The 16894-nt window shown below is 47.3% G+C and overlaps 1 protein-coding gene across 1 annotated transcript; it reads left to right on the top strand.

Annotated features, from left to right (window-relative positions):
• The first annotated feature begins 578 nt into the window (after positions 1–578).
• On the top strand, positions 579–13341 carry TP53 (tumor protein p53). Its single transcript, XM_043903734.1, has 11 exons — positions 579–740; positions 8887–8988; positions 9124–9145; positions 9233–9499; positions 9938–10121; positions 10202–10314; positions 10538–10647; positions 10976–11112; positions 11198–11271; positions 11699–11805; positions 12402–13341. Exons 2-11 carry the CDS (start codon positions 8915–8917, stop codon positions 12481–12483), a joined length of 1170 nt encoding a protein of 389 aa, XP_043759669.1. The 5' UTR covers positions 579–740; positions 8887–8914; the 3' UTR covers positions 12484–13341.
• The last annotated feature ends 3553 nt before the right edge of the window (positions 13342–16894 follow it).

Genomic DNA, 16894 nt, shown 5'->3' with positions numbered 1-16894 from the left:
TACTTGCTACCCAGTACTGTAGTAGGTACTGGGAAACAACAATCAATAAGATTGCAGACAAGGTCTCTGCCCTTCTAAGTCTTAGGTTGCTATATATTGAAGGCAAGGAACAAATCACTTCAGAAAGTGATAGGGGTGTGAAGATAATTAAGATGGTGTAATACAGCGCATATTGAGGTATACGGTAGATAGGGACATTATGGATAGGCCTTCCTAAAAGCTGACATTTTAGTTGATAAGTAAAAACTATCCAGCTATCTAGGAGAGGAGTGTTCCAGGCAGAGAATGACAAGTGCAAAGGCTTTCTTCCTTTCACCATATATGAAACAATGGCAGAAGTCTTCCAAAATGGTTTCCACCAATTCGGCCGTTACGGTTTTCGCTTGTCGAACTTCCCCAATCCAAACGGTCACTAGCTCCACTACCAATATGGCGAGAATCCTGATTTTCCCCGCACCCTCCTCTTCTCCTCTCCTTTCCCTTCGCCTCCGCCCGCAGGGGAATTGCTTGCCCTTACTTGTCATGGCGACTGTCCAGCTTTGTGCCAGGAGCCTCGCGAGGGTTGCTGGGATTGGGATTTTCCCCTCCCACGTGCTCCGGACTGGCGCTAAAAGTTTTGAGCTCTTCAAAAGTCCAGAGCCACCATCCTGGCCGCAGGTGGCCGCAGGTCTCTGGGGTCATCTAGCGTCCGACCTCGGAGCGTGCATCCCAGGACGGTGACACCCTCCCCCGAGCTTCGGGTAAGCTCTTGACTGAGACTGATGAGTCCTCTATGAGTCACGGGCTCTTGGCTCCTTGTATTTTCAGTTCGGGGGGATAAAGGGCTGGGGGGCGGTCACTGGGGGGTTAGCAATTGGCGGCAGGGAGGGTGGGGGTCTTGGCTAGCGGCATCAACAGCAATGCAATGTTAGGAGGCCCGAGTGTAGATGATTGGGATGTTAAGACCAGCCGAACTCGAAACTGAACACTTGGGCGAGGGAGTGGGGCTTTGGGGAACCTTGAGCCGGCCTAAGGGGTTCTTCCCCACCACCACTAACTCCATCCCAGGGGGTGTGAAATAAGATGCACAAAGCATCAGGGTCTGGGACTTTCGGATCTCGAAACTTCAGGGATTCATGGCTCAGGATTTTAGAACGTGCAGCATCCCAATGGAACCTCGGGCTCTATTCCGAAGTGGTTCGGGGTGATCCGGAAAGTCCAAGCTGCTCAGGTCCCATAACTTCCGGACCTTTGTCCTTCCTGGAGTAATATTTCCCACTGGCTCTCAGCTCCGCTAGATGGAGAAAATCCGGTTAAAGGCTGTCAGTCGTGGAAGAGGGGCGTGCTAAACGAGAGTTTTGCCCGCGAAGCCCTGCAGAACTAGCCGGGCCTCAGACGCCCTGTTATTGTTTGGCTCTACATTTACATTTCTACCACTGCGGGAGCATTTCCGGTTTCTTTTTTTCGGAGCAGCCCACTATTCACCCGACGTGAGGGAAGTAGAAAGAGAAAAGGTCTTTTATACTGGTTCCCATTACTTGTGAAAGGAGGCTGCTAACCCCTCTACTTTTCCCCCCCTCCTAGCCTGGTTAGCTACCGCTTTTGGAAAGGAGGGAGTATTCGTTTTGATGCAAACCTTAATCCCTCCCCCTCTTTGAATGGTGTGCTCCTTCCCGATCGACCGCTAGCCAGGAGGACGCTACCATTGCGTGGACGGTTTGGGTTTTTTTTTTTTTTTTTTTTTTTAGTGTCAGAGGGCAGACCCTGAGTATTTCGAGAATGGACACATTTGAAAATTAAACGATAGAAGACTAACGATGGGTCGTTTTTTTGCGGCGGAGAAAGAACTTCTGTATCTGGCTTTGGGCTGAACCATTCCCTTCTCGGACGCAGAGTGAACGTCGTGAAGCGGAAGGGGCGGGGCTTGGAGAGGGGCGGGGCCGAGGTCTTCGAAGCTGCCCTCCTGGCGGAGGCGGCGGACCGGCCTAGGAATTCTACCCCTACCAATTTTCCCGGTATCTTCATTATTTAGGGCGCGGTCACCTACCACGCACCTGCTACGAACATGACACTGCGCGGTACTTACGTGCTTTTTTCTATGTTAGGGGTAGCATTTAGAGCTACCGCCTTTGATTTGTGTCACCGTGGATTTGTTTTGCCTGTTGGAGAACTTCTTATAAATGGAATCATAGAGTTTGTGCTCCTTTGTGTCAGGCTTCTTTCCGTCTGTGAAATTCACCCATTTTATTGCATGTATCAGCGTATCAATACTTTGTTTCTTTATATTTTAGTATAGTCTACTGAATAAATAAACCATTGATTGTTTATCCATTCTCCTTTTGATGGCCTTTGAGTGGCTTCCCATTTAAGATTATTTTGAATAAAGCTGCTATTAACATTCTTAAAATTATTTTTGTAGTCATGTTTTTATGTTTTTGGATACTTAGGAGTGGAATTGTTAGGTGTTTATATTTTTTAATTATATTAAAAAGTTATTAAAAAAAAGTTATAGTTATTCAAAGTGGTTGTACTGTTTTACACTCCCACCAGCAAGATATATCCTGTCTCAGGATTTGGTTTGTCAGGCCTTCTAATGTGGCATATCAATGTGGTTTTTAGTTTGCAATTCTCTGTTAAGTATGTTCTAACAGTTCGCATGTGCTTACTGGCCATTTCTGTGTCAGATATAGAGACTGTTGAAGTGTTTTCCCCATTTTAAAAATCGGTTCATTTGCTTTTTGTGTCCTTGAGGTGTTGGAGTCATTTGTATATTCTGGATAGGAATAATGTGTATCCTTTGTCAGATACATGTGTTTTCTCCTGACCTCTTGATTGTCTAACAACTCTTACAAGGAGCAGAAGATTCATTTTTCTTTTCAGTGGTTGCTTTGACCTATTTAGGAGATCTTACCCCAAGGTCATGAAGATATTTTCTTATAGTTTCTCATATATTTTCTTTGAGAATCTTTCTAGTTTTAGATTTAACAGTTAAGTCTGTGAGCCATAATTTATTAGTCAAGAAATAATTTTTTTCAGGCTGTGAGTTCAAGGTTCTGTTTAATTTTTTCTTATGGATAGCCAGTTGTTCTAGCTCCACTTGTTGAAATAGCCTTCCTTTCCCCACTGAACTGCTTTAATTGGAGTGCTTGGTCTATTTACATTTAATGCAGTTATTGTTAGCATTTGGGTCTGAGTGCTATTTCCTATCTGTCTCCTTTGTTCTTCAGTTCAAAAAGTTGAGAAAGAAACAATACCAATCACACATAAACTCTTTCAGAATAGAGAGGCAGTAACATTGCCCAACTCATTTTATAAGGCCAGCCTAATGCTGTTAATCTATACATAACAGTTGGAAAAGAAGAAATAAAATGGCTTTATTCACAGATGGTATGACTGTGTATACCAAAAGTCCTAATAGAAAATTCATTTTCACACTATGAGAACTAACAAGTGAAAGCTAAGACTAAAGGCAAGTTACAACTTTCAAAGGCAATATGCATACATTGTATTTTTATATAGTAGCAACCTTGAATCTAAACTCAAAAACATGACATGTGTTAAGTCATGTCTGACTCTGCGACCCCATGGACTGTAGCCCACCAGGCTCCTCTGTCCATGGGTTTTTCCAAGCAAGCATACTGCAGTGGGTTGCCATTTCCTTTTCCAAAAGATCTTCCTGACCCAGGGATCGGACCTGTGTCTCCTGCATTGGCAAGCGGATTCTTTACCACTGAGACACCTGGGAAGCCATGGTGAAAAACATGGTATACTCAGGGATAAATTTAACAAAAGATGGACAAGAGCTCTATATCAAAAACTACAAAATACTGCTGAGAGAATTTAAGGAAATTTTAACATATTCATGAATTGGAACACTCAATGGTGTTAAGGTGTCATTACTCTTCAGAAAGATTTAACTTAATGATTTTTAAAAATGTACAAACTGACAAGCTGATTCTGAAACAAAACATTGGTACAAGTTGGAGGCCTTAAAATACCTGATTTCAAGATTACTTTAAAGTTACAATAGGGCTTAGTTGTATAACAGAAACTAACACAACATTGTAAAGCAATTATACTTCAATACATGTATGGTCAGTTGTGTCCAAACTCTTTGGGACTCTATGGACTGGAGCCTGCCAGGCTCCTCTGTCCACAACATTTTCCAGGCAAGACTCAAGTGGGTTGCCATTTCCTCCTCCAGGGGATCCTCCCAACCCATGGACTGAACCCACATTTCTTGTGTCTCCTGCATTGGCAGGCAGATTTTTCACCCCTGGTGTCACCTGGGAAGTCCCAGTACTCCAATAATAAAACTTAAAAAAATAATAAAGTTACAGTAGAACAACAATCAATGAATAGGGTCTGGGAAAAGACACATAAATTAGTCAAATGATTTTCTGTGAAGGTACCAGAGTGAATCAGTGGGGAGAGGAAAGTCTCAACAAATGGTGCTGAAACAACTGGAGCAGAAAAATGGATTTTGGCCCCCACTTCTCACCATACACAACAGTAAATTTGACATGGTTAATAAACCTACACGTAAAACTTTCAGAAGAGAACACAGTATCTTTGTCTTGGTGTGGGTAGGTTACAGAGCTTTATCAAAGTTTGTCAGATTTTGTGATCAAAATAGTATGATGCCATTTCAACCTATGTAAGTTTCACCTCAGAAACATTTGTGGGGTTGTGGGAAGTGACTAGAGGTATAGGGGAGACGATAAAGGCAAAATGCTTGATTATTCTTGAAGCTAAGTGATGGGTACTTGGGAGGACATTATTCTGTTTACTTTTTAAAATCTGATTAAAATATCCATAATTTCTTTTTTTTTACCCCCTCAATATTTTTATTTTGGAAAATCACAGAGTACAAGAGTAACATAACACATTCCCACCAAATAATTTTTAACAACATTTTGTCTTATTTTTGTCTCTATTTTATTTTAATTACACAAGTAATGTATTAGATACCACCTTTAAAATGTTTTTCTTTGTTAATAAAGCTAAAACCAGGAATTCCCTGGCTATTTTCACTTCCAGGGCCCAGGTTCAGTCCCAGGTTGGGGAACTAAGATCCCACAAGCTTCAAGGCACAGCCAAAGGGAGAAGAAAAACTAAAACCCCTTTGACTCTACTACCCCCAGTACCCTAAGCATACATCCCCTCTCCCTGAGAACATCACTATTAAAGATTTTGTGAATTTGTAGTCTTCTTGCCTTTCATGCTTTTATATACATATATTTATAAGCAATAAATAATCATTTTATGTGTTTGATTTCCATAGACTAAATTACTGTGTTTTGTTTTTTCTTGCAAATCATATTTTCACCCAGTATGTTTCTGAACTGTTTGTGAAATCGCTCAGTCGTGTCCGACTCTTTGCGACCCCATGGACTGTAGCCCACCAGGCTCCTCCATCCATGGAATTTTCCAGGCAAGAATACTAGAGTGGGTTACCATTTCCTTCTCCAGGGGAGCTTCCTGACCCAGGGAACAAACCCGGGTGTCCCGCATTGCAGGCAGACGCTTTACTGTCTGAGCCACTAGGGAAGCCCGTAACAGGTTACATATACAAATAAAATTCATTTCCCTAAACCACTGTAATGAATACACCGCATTTCATTTACCTATTCCTTATTGATGGATACCAAGGTTGTTTCTTGTCACCGGCCACTAGGAACAACAATGTCATGAACATTTGTGTGCAAGACTCCTTCTATTGCCCCCTTGCAATCATTTTTCTAGGACATCCACCAAGAAACAGTTTTGCTAAGTAGTAAGAGTGTGGTTTTCAGTTTTACCAGATGCTCCCTTATTTCTTCCCAAAATCAATTTTTTTTTTCAATTACACAGCTTCCAGCCAACAAAAAGTTGTTTGTTTGTTTTTCAAACATCAGGCCCTGGGAGAAGCCAGAGCATAATTATTTAGAGCTTGGGTGTGGCTTCAGACAACCTGAGTTCAAATCCCTGGCCCTGACCCTGGAGAGCTTTCTGAGCCTGGGTAATTCTGTTAACCTTGTTCTCTCCTCTGATGATAGTACCTACCTTACTTGATTTTTGAGAGGATTACTGAGATAAGCCACTGAAAGCAGTGAATCCAGTAAGGTTTATATAAACAGCAGCCATTGTTAGGATAGTAATCAGCCTGCCTCTTCTTTAAGTCCCAGCTGAGTTTACTGCGTTCCCAGGGGGCTGCTTTGAAAAGGCTCTGCCTCCGCAGCCGTCAGGAGGGTCTGGTTTCAGCCTCTGACAATTTAGTATCATGACCCCCTGATGTTCACACCCACAGGGACGTACCTGCTCTGAAAAAGTTTCCTAGAGAAAGAAAATGAGAATTCAGTTGCTACCAAGGACTGAGAGGGAGGCCTCCTAGGTCCACAGGGCTGTCCCTCTCCCTGTGGGACTGAGACCTTGGCCCACCCTCCCAGAACAGCCCTCCCAACCTGTTTACTGAACACAGTTGCCTGAAGGGGGTGAACTAGCAAAACTCCCAGCAGGACCATAAAAGCCCCACCCCCTCCCAGTCACAAAGCTCTCCAGCAATAATACGGAACAAGTAAAATTGGGATGACCATTTAAAGAGAAGCATTCATTGAGCTCTCGCTATGTGCTTCTCTCAACTCTTTATATTTCCCATAATCAGTGGGATACTATTTTATAGCAAAGGACACGGAAGCACAGAAAGGTTCAGCAACCTCCCAAAGTTAAACAGTTATTAGATGGTGGCTCAGGACGCAGGCCTAGTCCGCCTGCCTCCAGAGCCCATGCTCTGCCATATTTGCCCTGGGAGATTTAAGATAAGTGCGGTCATGCAGCAAATTTAACTGACAATACAGCATCAAACCCAGGGCTTTTGACTTCTGCGCCCCATCTCTACATAAACAGCTTCCCTTCCATAAAAGTCTCGAAAGTTATTTTGATCATCGATCTAGGGGAAACCCTGGTCCTTTCCCCCAAGGCAAACATTTGGCATCCCACTGCTGTCCCCCTTGCCTTCCTCCAGGCGCATTCAGAGTCCATCCCCCATCAGCTTTGGGAGCTATAAGTGGCCCTTTGCCAACTTCTCAGTTGACGGACTTTCATCAGCTAAAATCTCCTCCAGACTTAACCGATTATGAAAGACAGCTCTGCGTGATAGTCTGTAATGAAGTAAGCATCTTAATCCTAGACCTTCAAACAGTCATTTTTCATAAAAGCTCGTTCACTCACCTATATGTATTGTGGGCGGACCACTTAACCTCTAAGATGTTCTCACCTGTCAAGAGGCAGGTGTGGTTATCTGGACAAGTAAGATAACCCAACGCCGGGAGATAGTGAAGGACAGGGAAACCTGGTGTGCAGCAGTTCATGAACTCTCAAAGAGTCAGACATGACTTAGCTACTGAACAACAACAACAAGATACCCCACGTGAAACAATTTTGCACACTCTACATAAGTACACAGACCCTACGTCAACAGAAAGGTGCAGGTGAACCTTTGTGTGCGTGCGCGTGCTCGGTCGTATCTGACTCATTGCGACCCCGTCAGGCTCCTCTGTCCATGGGGACTCTCCAGGCAAGAATACTGGAGTGGGTTGCCATGGCCTCCTCCAGGGGATCTTCCCAACCCAGGGATTGAACCCAGGTCTCCCACATTGTAGGCAGATTCTTTACCATCTCAGCCACCAGAGAAGCCCATAAGAGCTGCTTGCTTGGAGGGGGTTGTCATTACCATGGACACAGAAGAAAAGTGTAGTGAACATGGACTTTCATCAGTGGGCATGGTTCTGAGCAAAGCTGGTGACAAATTTGGCATCAAGAAAGATGGCATGTTGAAACTATTTGAAAGCTAGCCTGGGAGATGAGATGGTGGTGATAGGGCCCTGGCCCAGGCCGCAGCCACCACCCCCATCCCCCTGGCTCCCTTGACTGCTCATAACCAGCTTACAGCCCGGCACAAGGATTCACTTATTCACCCCAGTTACTGAGCCCAACAAGGTGCAGGCCATTATGCTAGTAACTGGTGAGCAAGACAACTTCCCTACCCTGAAGACATTTATATTCCAATAGAGGAAACAGGCAAAATGAGCAAGGAAAGGTAACATAGTGTAAGTACCATGAGAATTAAAGTAGGGTGACCTGAATTAAAATAAGGTGACAGGGTTTGGCTGGCTGGCTGCGATGGAGAAGTCTGGGGACACATCCCTGCTAAGGTGCGACATTCATGATGAGGTCGGTGAGAAGGAGGTCACCCTGTAGGGATGCAGGGCCCAGGGTCCCCAGTTCAGTGAACTGGGAGTGCCTGATGAACATCAGAAAAGGAAAGTGAAGTTGCTCAGTCATGTCCGACTCTGCGACCCCATGGACCGTAACCTACCAGGCTCCTCTGTCCTTGGGATTTTCCAGGCAAGAGTACTGGAGTGGGTTGCCATTTCCTTCTCCAGGGGATCTTCCCGACCCAGCGATCGAACCCAGGTCTCCCACATTGCAGGCAGACACCAGGGAAACCAGAAAAGGGAGAGGGTGCTAAGAGGTGAGGTCAGAGAGGTGGGTGGGGGTTGGGCCCTGAGGGATTTGTAAGCCAGGGTGAGGAACCATACCAAGGGAGCAAGTAGAGGGGTGGGGGCGGAGGAAATGAGCCGAGAGTTACTTCATCCTTATTACTGCAACGGAGGGCAGAAATACATATATACTGAGGAACGCTTGTGGATTCAGTGGTGGGAAGGTTGGAAGTCCCTCTGGTTGCCTTTATCCCTCAAGGAAGTGTGTGATAAGACTGCTGAGGGGTGGGGCAGGCGCCTCCCCTACCCCCCAGCAGATCCTCAGCTTCCCGTTGTGCTGTGGGTGGAGGGGGTCCCTCCTGCCTCCGGGCTGGGTGACCCAGGGTTGGGTGTGTCTCAGGCTGTATCCTCACTTTTCTCCCTCCAGAGGCCACACAACCTTCCAGGGAGCTACAATGGAAGAGTCGCAGGCAGAACTCAGCATGGAGCCCCCTCTGAGTCAGGAGACATTTTCCGACTTGTGGAACCTGTGAGTGGGGGTCTGGAGGGATGGCAGGTTCACTGCTCAGCCTCCAATAACCTTGCCTCACCCCGGTCCCCAGCCCCCTAGTAGAGCCCTATGAGAAACAAAAGCCAGTCCTGACTTTCTACTCCTTTCTTTCAGACTTCCTGAAAACAACCTTTTGGTAAGGCCTGGGGAACAGGCGGGACCTGGGGGCTGCAGGGCCAGAGGATGTGAACTGGGCCTTCTGACGCGTTCCTCCTGTCTGTAGTCCTCCGAGCTGTCCTCACCCGTGAGTGACCTGCTATCACCCGTAATGACCTCAGAAGATGTTGCCAACTGGCTGGATGAATGTCCGAATGAAGCCCCCCAAATGCCAGAGCCTCCTGCCCCAGCTGCCCTGCCACCAGCCACCCCAACACCAGCCATCTCCTGGCCCCTGTCGTCCTTTATCCCCTCCCAGAAGACCTACCCTGGCAATTACGGTTTCCGTCTAGGGTTCCTGCATTCCGGAACAGCCAAGTCTGTAACCTGCACGGTCAGTGGCTCTGGGGAGCCGGCTTCCCTATCAGTGGCTGGCCATACAGCCTAGGGGTTTTCTGTTCAGAAGTTTGGGGTTCCATTTCAGCCTTTGGCTTTTTGTCAGTCGTTTTAGATCTTACCTAGTTAGTCTGTGACCTTTGACTCCATCCCAAGGTTACATTTTCCCCCTTGACCCTTGGGTTTTCATCCTTCCCATCACATTCTCAGTATCTGTCATGAGGCCATTTCTTTCTTCCTTTTTTCTTCACTCTCATTCATTCTGTAGCTATTGGAAGTATGCTTCTGGGATGTGGACCCCCACCCCCAACCCTGCCATCTCTAGCTACCCTCCTCTCACAGGACACAGCTTCCAATCGGTACTTGGTGTTTGTATATTCAACCCTTGGGTACTTGTCCCCTGACCCTCCATTCATTCTTCCTCCTTCTCCTCCAGTATTCCCCTTCCCTCAACAAGCTGTTCTGCCAGCTGGCCAAGACCTGCCCGGTGCAGCTGTGGGTCGACTTGCCACCCCCGCCCGGCACCCGCGTCCGCGCCATGGCCATCTACAAGAAGTCGGAGCACATGACGGAGGTTGTGAGGCGTTGTCCCCACCATGAGCGCTCTGACTATAGCGATGGTGAGCGGCGGGGACTGTGGCTGGGACCGGCCTGGCACCCGGAGCGCCCAAGCCCCTAATTCCTCCCTGATTGCTCTCAGGTCTGGCCCCTCCTCAGCACCTTATCCGGGTGGAAGGGAATTTACGCGCCGAGTATTTGGACGACCGGAACACTTTTCGACACAGTGTGGTGGTGCCCTATGAGCCGCCCGAGGTCCAGTTTGCCAACTGGGGTTTCCGGGGGGAGGGGGTTTGTCTGTGACCATCCTAGGTGGGAGGGAGGGGCCTTTCTCCTTCTTACTTGACCTTCCACAGCCCGGTGAGGTGTGCAGAGCAGATGGGTTATCCCCATCCCACAGCTGAGGAAACAGGCTCACAGAGGCTGACAGCCTCCCCAGGGCTGGGTAGCCTCACGCCGGGCCTGTGCTCTCTCCCAGATCGCCTCTGAGTGCACCACCATCCACTACAATTTCATGTGTAACAGCTCCTGCATGGGGGGTATGAACCGGCGGCCCATCCTCACCATCATCACACTGGAAGACTCTCGGTAGGGACCACACACCACCCTCCACGCTAGCTTGCTCCCTAACCTCTGCCTGCCTGTCCCCGGGGCCCTGCCCCTCACCACATTCTCCCACACTACCAGCCATCGTTCCCTCTCACTGCATTCCCTTTGTGGACGTCCTCTGCTGCTCCCTCCCTCCTTTCTCCAGCTTTGGGACCTCTCTTGCCAGGGTCTTCTCAATCTGGAGCTGGAGCTCAGGCTCCCCTTGGGATGGGGGTGGTTGGGAGTAGGTGGGGCCTGGTTCACAGGAGAACACAGACAGCGTCCCCCTTTCTGATTGCCTCCTGCTTCCCTCTTCCTACCCTGGTAGTGGTAACCTGCTGGGACGGAACAGCTTTGAGGTGCGTGTTTGTGCCTGTCCTGGGAGAGACCGCCGCATTGAGGAAGAAAATTTTCACAAGAAGGGGCAGTCTTGCCCCGAGCCACCCCCTGGGAGCACTAAGCGAGGTGAGCAGGAGGTAGAAGAGGCAACGAGGGTGCAGTTCTGCCCCTAATTCACTCTTTTTCTCACCTTTCCTTGCCTCTTTCCCAGCACTGCCTACCAGCACCAGCTCCTCTCCACAGCAAAAGAAGAAACCACTGGATGGAGAATATTTCACTCTTCAGGTACCAGGTCTGGGGGAGAGAGAGGTGCAGTCTCTTGCCCCCACTCCACAGGGTTGGATAAGGGAAGAAAAAATATAAATGTAGCAGATGTGAGGTTAAGCCCATTTTTTCTAGTCATCCTTTCCTCTGTCCATGGCCATGATTCACTGGTGATGGTGGCTGTGGTGTTCAGTCACTCAGTCGTGTCCAACTTTTGCAACCCCGTGGACTATAGCCCGCCAGGCTCCTCGTCCATGGGATTTCCCAGGCAAGAATACTGGAGTGGGTTGCCATTCCCTGCTCCAGGGGATCTTCTCCACCCAGGGTTTGAACCCATGTCTCCTATATTGGCGGGTGGAATCTTTAACACTGAGCTACTGGGGGAGCCCCTTGGTTCTTGTAGTGACTTTGCCTAATATTTCTTCGTTCCCTTCCTTCCTTGCCACAGATCCGTGGGCGTAAACGCTATGAGATGTTCCGAGAGCTGAATGAGGCCTTGGAGCTGATGGATGCTCAGGCTAGAAGGGAACCAGGGGAAAGCAGGGCTCACTCTAGGTGAGTGATCCAGGTCTTCCCCAGTGCCCGGGCACACACACACACACACACACACACACACACACACATCTGCTGCTTTTCTGTGTTAGAAAGCCATGGTATTCCATTCTGGTCCTGGCTTCAAGGTAGAAGGCAGCTGATACCCTGCCGCTGGGTCCCAACCCTGCCCAGACATTCTTTAGGCTTCCTCCACTTTCCTGCCTCCGGGGGTCCGGGGCATGGATGTTTCTTTGCCTATTCTAGCAAACCCTAGACTCTCAGAGCTAGGGTCTCTGTTTGAGACCTGATAACTATGGGATATCAGGCCGTGGAGTCAGATGTTCAGCCTTGCAAAGTACTGAAGAGTCATGTTGGCCTTGTTACTTCCCCTCCTGGGCTCAGTTTCCTCATGTGTCAGCTGGGATAAGGGAAGATTAAGAGACTTATACCCACAAGTACCCCGAGGTGCTCAGTCAGCATGTCTGCCCTTGGCGGTGACCATTTTACTCTAAGTTCTCCTTGCTCCCGCCTCGAGCCCTTCAAAGCTTAGGTCCAGGAAGAGGGGCCCAGAGCTTCTCAGATGACGTCATCTCCTCCCCTCCCCTCTCTCCTCACAGCCACCTGAAGTCTAAGAAGGGGTCTTCTCCCTCCTGCCATAAAAAACCAATGCTCAAGAGAGAAGGGCCTGACTCAGACTGATGTCTTCTGCTTCCCGTCACTGGTTGACATCCCCACCCTCATCCCCCACCCCTTCCCTGGCGTTTTTTGAGACTCAGGTGCTTAGACCTCTGTTTGGTGCAGGTGCGCCTTAGAAACCCCCTGGGATTCTTTGTCTGCTCAGCCTGCGGCTCTGCCAAAGAGGCAGACCTGTGCTCGTGGTTTTCTGGGGATTTGGGGGGTGCTGGCGCTTTCCAGCTTAGCTTTCAAGGTTTTTACTGTGAGCAGCGTTCGGGAGAGGTCAGAAGGTGTTCCTGCGTGTGAGGAACATCTTATAACCAGCCATACACTGGGTTGGAAAACTCAGTTCTCTGCCATACTAGCCAGGGAAGCTATCTTAAGTTGTTCGATTTTCTCCTGACTTCATTGTTCACATCTATAAAAAACTGATAATCATACCTACCTCACCGGGGGTTTGTTGTGAGGGTTGATGAAATAATGTATGTCTGGCCTCAAAACCATCATTTGATTACATGATGTCTGGGACTTAGTGCCTTTTGTGGGTGCTGGTTCTTTGTCCCCCTGGGTGGATGATTTGACAGTTTCTGACTGGATGGCTGGTTAAAGGGAAGAAGTCTCCGAGTCCCTTCTCTCCTGGTGCCAGGTCATAACCCCTTGGTGAACCTCAGTACCGAAGGGGAAAGCTCACCTTATCCTGGATCCGAGTGGCTTCCATCCCTGCTCTATCTGCCAGTACCTGTTCTATTTCCCCCAAATGCTTCAGCAGATTTCTTCTGTACTCTGCAGGGCACATCTGCATGTGTCACCCACACCCCTCCTCTTCCCTTTTTATATCCCATTTTTTATATCAATTTATTTTACAATAAAACTTTGCTACCACCTGTGTGTCTTGAGAGACTGGGGCCAGTGCAGGGGTGAATTAAGGGAGTGAGTTTGGGAAGCAGCCACCTGAGTCGGGAGGGTGGCGGCAGGCGGCCCCAGTGCCTGGTTTCCTGGAGGAGAACAAAGCCTGGAGACTGGGTCAGTCTGCAGGCTGCATGACAATAAGGGAAGGGGTGCCTCCATTCATAACTTGGGAACCGACTGTCCCCCCTCCCCTCCTGCCAGGGCTGGCGCAAGGTCTGCTCCTGCTTCTAGGATTGGGCTGCTGCCCCCTCTCAGCCTCACCAAGGATTACGGGATTTAAATGTCTGATTTAGTAAGCCTGAGCTTCCGGGGTGGCCATCTGCTCCCCAGGAAAGGGGCAGGATACCTGGGTTCTCAAGGGGAAGGACGGTGGGTGCTATGGTGAGGAGGGAGAACCAGGCCTGCCAGCCAGGGTCCCCGGGAAGTGGGGGCGGCTAAGGTGAGGGCTGGGACGTGGGACTTGGGCCTTCCCGGCGTCCCCTCACCCGGGCCTCGTGCCAGCCAGCTGAATGAATGGAAGCTTTAAACTCTGCCAGGAAAACCTTTCAAAGGACTTCTTGGGGTAGGGAGGAGAGTTGAGCCTGGGGAGCCCTGCACCCCCTTCCAACCCGTTCTGTTCCTTAGAGCTGCCAGCTCCCAGGGACGGGGGCTGGGGGCAGGCTCTCCCCATCACCCCACACCCGCCACTGCTGCCTGAGCCAGTGTTGGAAGGATGGCCAGACTGGGGACACAGCTCATCCTGCCTCCTCCCTGGGGGCGGAGAGAGCAGAGTAAGGTCCAGAGGAGCTTCTGGGACCACTGTTCCCTCAACCTGGCTTTAAGTCCCTGAAGGAATCCCCAGGCTTACCCTGAGGATCCCAGACAGCTGTGAAGCCACCAGCTCCCTGGCCTCGAAACCACACTTCTTCCTTGCTGGAGAATGCCAAACACTCCCCAGGATACCCAGAGCCACCTCTTGGAGAGATCTCTAACTTTGCCATCTCTCCCCACAAGCCAGGCCCTTGGTAAACGAGAGCAGTTGAAACTTATTTCCTCGCCCCACTCCTGTAGACAGGTCACCTTGAGCTTCTTTCGGACCAGTGTCCTCCACCCCGCTACACTCCACACTTCTCTAGAGTGTGTCCTTAGCTCTTTTTGTTTCTGCTCTACTCCTTCACAAAGCAGAGCCTTTCTGGCTCTGCCAGTCCCTTTGTGTTCTGATAGGTTACTGGTCTGAGAATTATTAGTCCTGGGTTTTCAGGCCAGTTCTACTAAGCTATGTGACTTCCAATGAGTCCCTGACCTCTCTGGTCCTACTTGCTCACTTCCTTCCCTCTGGCTGTATTCCCTCCTGACAATCTAGCCAGCGGATATTCCTTGACTGATGCCTTACTGTGTGCTCAGGATTGTTCTGTGTTGTGGGGACCCGTGGCAGACTTGGCCCTGCCCTCACACTCAAAGAGCCCAAGTCCTGTTGCGCTAAGGTTTAGAATAATTTTAAAAACTTGTCTCCTTGATTTCAGGAACACAGGGGCCCCCAAATCTATAACACTCAGCAAAAGTTGTACAATGAGGAAAATGTAAAGCCATAAGTGCTTTCTTTATTTTAAAAAAGTAAAAGGAAGCTAGCATGCATCCTAAAAATTAAAGATATAACTTACTGAAAGAGAAAGCCAAGTTGGTTGAAAGAATAAATTCAAAAGTAGGACTTAAGGGAGGGAAAAAAGATACACTTTAAACAAAGAGAAAAACTCAAGAGTTTGAGAAAAAAAGGAAGAGTAAGAGCAAATTAATCCAATGTTTAAACAAACTATGCCAGACCATAGGAAAAGTGGAATCTCCAATTCATATAAATTTTTTGTGGTTTCATTAATATTAAAACTTAAATCAATATACTAAAAAATTACATGCAAAGTAATTTATAGAGATGCAAAATCACTAAATAGTATCAAAAAATATATGTTGATGAGTCAAAAGAATATTAACATAACCAAGTAGACTTTATTCCAGGAGCATAAAATTGATTTAATAGAGAGTCTGTCAACATAATTCATTATATTAGTAAATTAAGGAATAAAAATATGATCATATCAACAGATGCTGAAAGGAATTTGATTAAATTTCAGCAGCCATTCCTTTAAAAAAAAAATTAAAATAGTAATGGAAGAACTTTCCTGGTGGTCCAGTGGTTAAGACTGTGCTTCCACTGCAGGGGGTTTGCGTTTGATCCCTGGTCAGGCAACTAAGATCCCACATTCTACTTGGCCAAAAAAAAAAAAAAATAGTAATGGAATCCTGGTATTATCCTAATGGTTAAACCCTAAGGTCATTTCAATTTAAATTAGAACTATACAAGAGGACTTCCCTGGCAGTGTTAAGACTTGCTTTCACTGCAAGAATGCCCACTAACATCAGTTTTAGAGCACTCAAGAGGATTTTTAGAAATGAAGAAAACAAAACATTGGTTAAAAAATAAATATTTTTGCTTTTTGGACCATATGATTATGTTTATGTATCTAAAAACTAACCTCTTGGTTAATAATAGGTGATGGAATTAAGCTAATTTAATAAGGTAGATGGATAGTAGATGGCAATAAAATAATTAGGGATAAGTTTCACAAGAATCACACAAAAAATGAAAGAATGGCACAGACTCTATATGGAGAAAATTATAAAACCTTATTTAAGGACATAAACCAAGCTCCAAACAAAAGGAAAAGATAACCTGTTCTTACATGGGGAAACTTACTATCTGAAAAAAAAGACCAGTTCTCCTGAAATAAAGATACAACGCAATTACAATTAGAATCTCAACACGTCTTGATGGCTTTTGTTTTTGAGAACTGGATATATTTGTCATAAATTCATAGAGAACAAGTGCCCCCAAATACCCAATAGTTGTTTTTAAAAAGGAATGGGCAGAGGGCTTGCTTGCCTTGCTAGATATCAGAAAACAGACACTATGAAATCAACTGGAATCAGATCAATATGGCTTGGTATATGGAGTAGTAGACAAGCCAGCAGTGAATCCAGAAGAGCTCAGTATATAGTAAAATGTATTATACAGCCAAAGTTGGCATTTCAGTTCAATGTGTTTAGTTGCTCAGTCATGTCTGACTCTTTGCGAACCCATGGACTGTAGCCCACCAGGCTCCTCTGTCCATGGGGATTCTCCCGGCAAGAATACTGGAGTGGGTTGCCATGCCTTCCTCCAACCCACTCCAGGGGATCTTCCCAACCCAGGGATCGAACCCAGGTCTCCTTCATTGCAGGCAGATTCTTTACCATCTGAGCCACCAGGGAAACCCATACATATTATATTAGATCATATTATAGACAATTTTGTGCATTACACTTTGTTCATTCAACTTCACCTGGCCTGGTAGAGCTCTAATTCATTTTTTTAAATGGCTGCATAATATTTTTTTCTATTGGGTTGTTCTTGTTAATTTCTTAGAGCTTCCCCTGGGTCGGGAAGATCCCCTGGAAAAGGGAATGGCTACCTAGTCCAGTACCCACTCCAGAGGAGCCTGGCGGGCTACAGTCC

Source organism: Cervus elaphus, chromosome 5 (assembly GCF_910594005.1).
Source record: "Cervus elaphus chromosome 5, mCerEla1.1, whole genome shotgun sequence".
NCBI lineage: Eukaryota > Metazoa > Chordata > Mammalia > Artiodactyla > Cervidae > Cervus > Cervus elaphus.
This window is presented reverse-complemented; position numbering and strand designations above follow the sequence as displayed.

Bases quoted from the DNA above. Each gene is read 5' to 3' on its own strand.
- TP53 (XM_043903734.1), top strand. From the start codon at position 8,915: ATGGAAGAGTCGCAGGCAGAACTCAGCATGGAGCCCCCTCTGAGTCAG. The intron at 10,122-10,201 runs GTGAGCGGCGGG...GATTGCTCTCAG, and splicing joins GCGCTCTGACTATAGCGATG to GTCTGGCCCCTCCTCAGCAC. The intron at 11,806-12,401 runs GTGAGTGATCCA...CTCTCCTCACAG, and splicing joins GAAAGCAGGGCTCACTCTAG to CCACCTGAAGTCTAAGAAGG.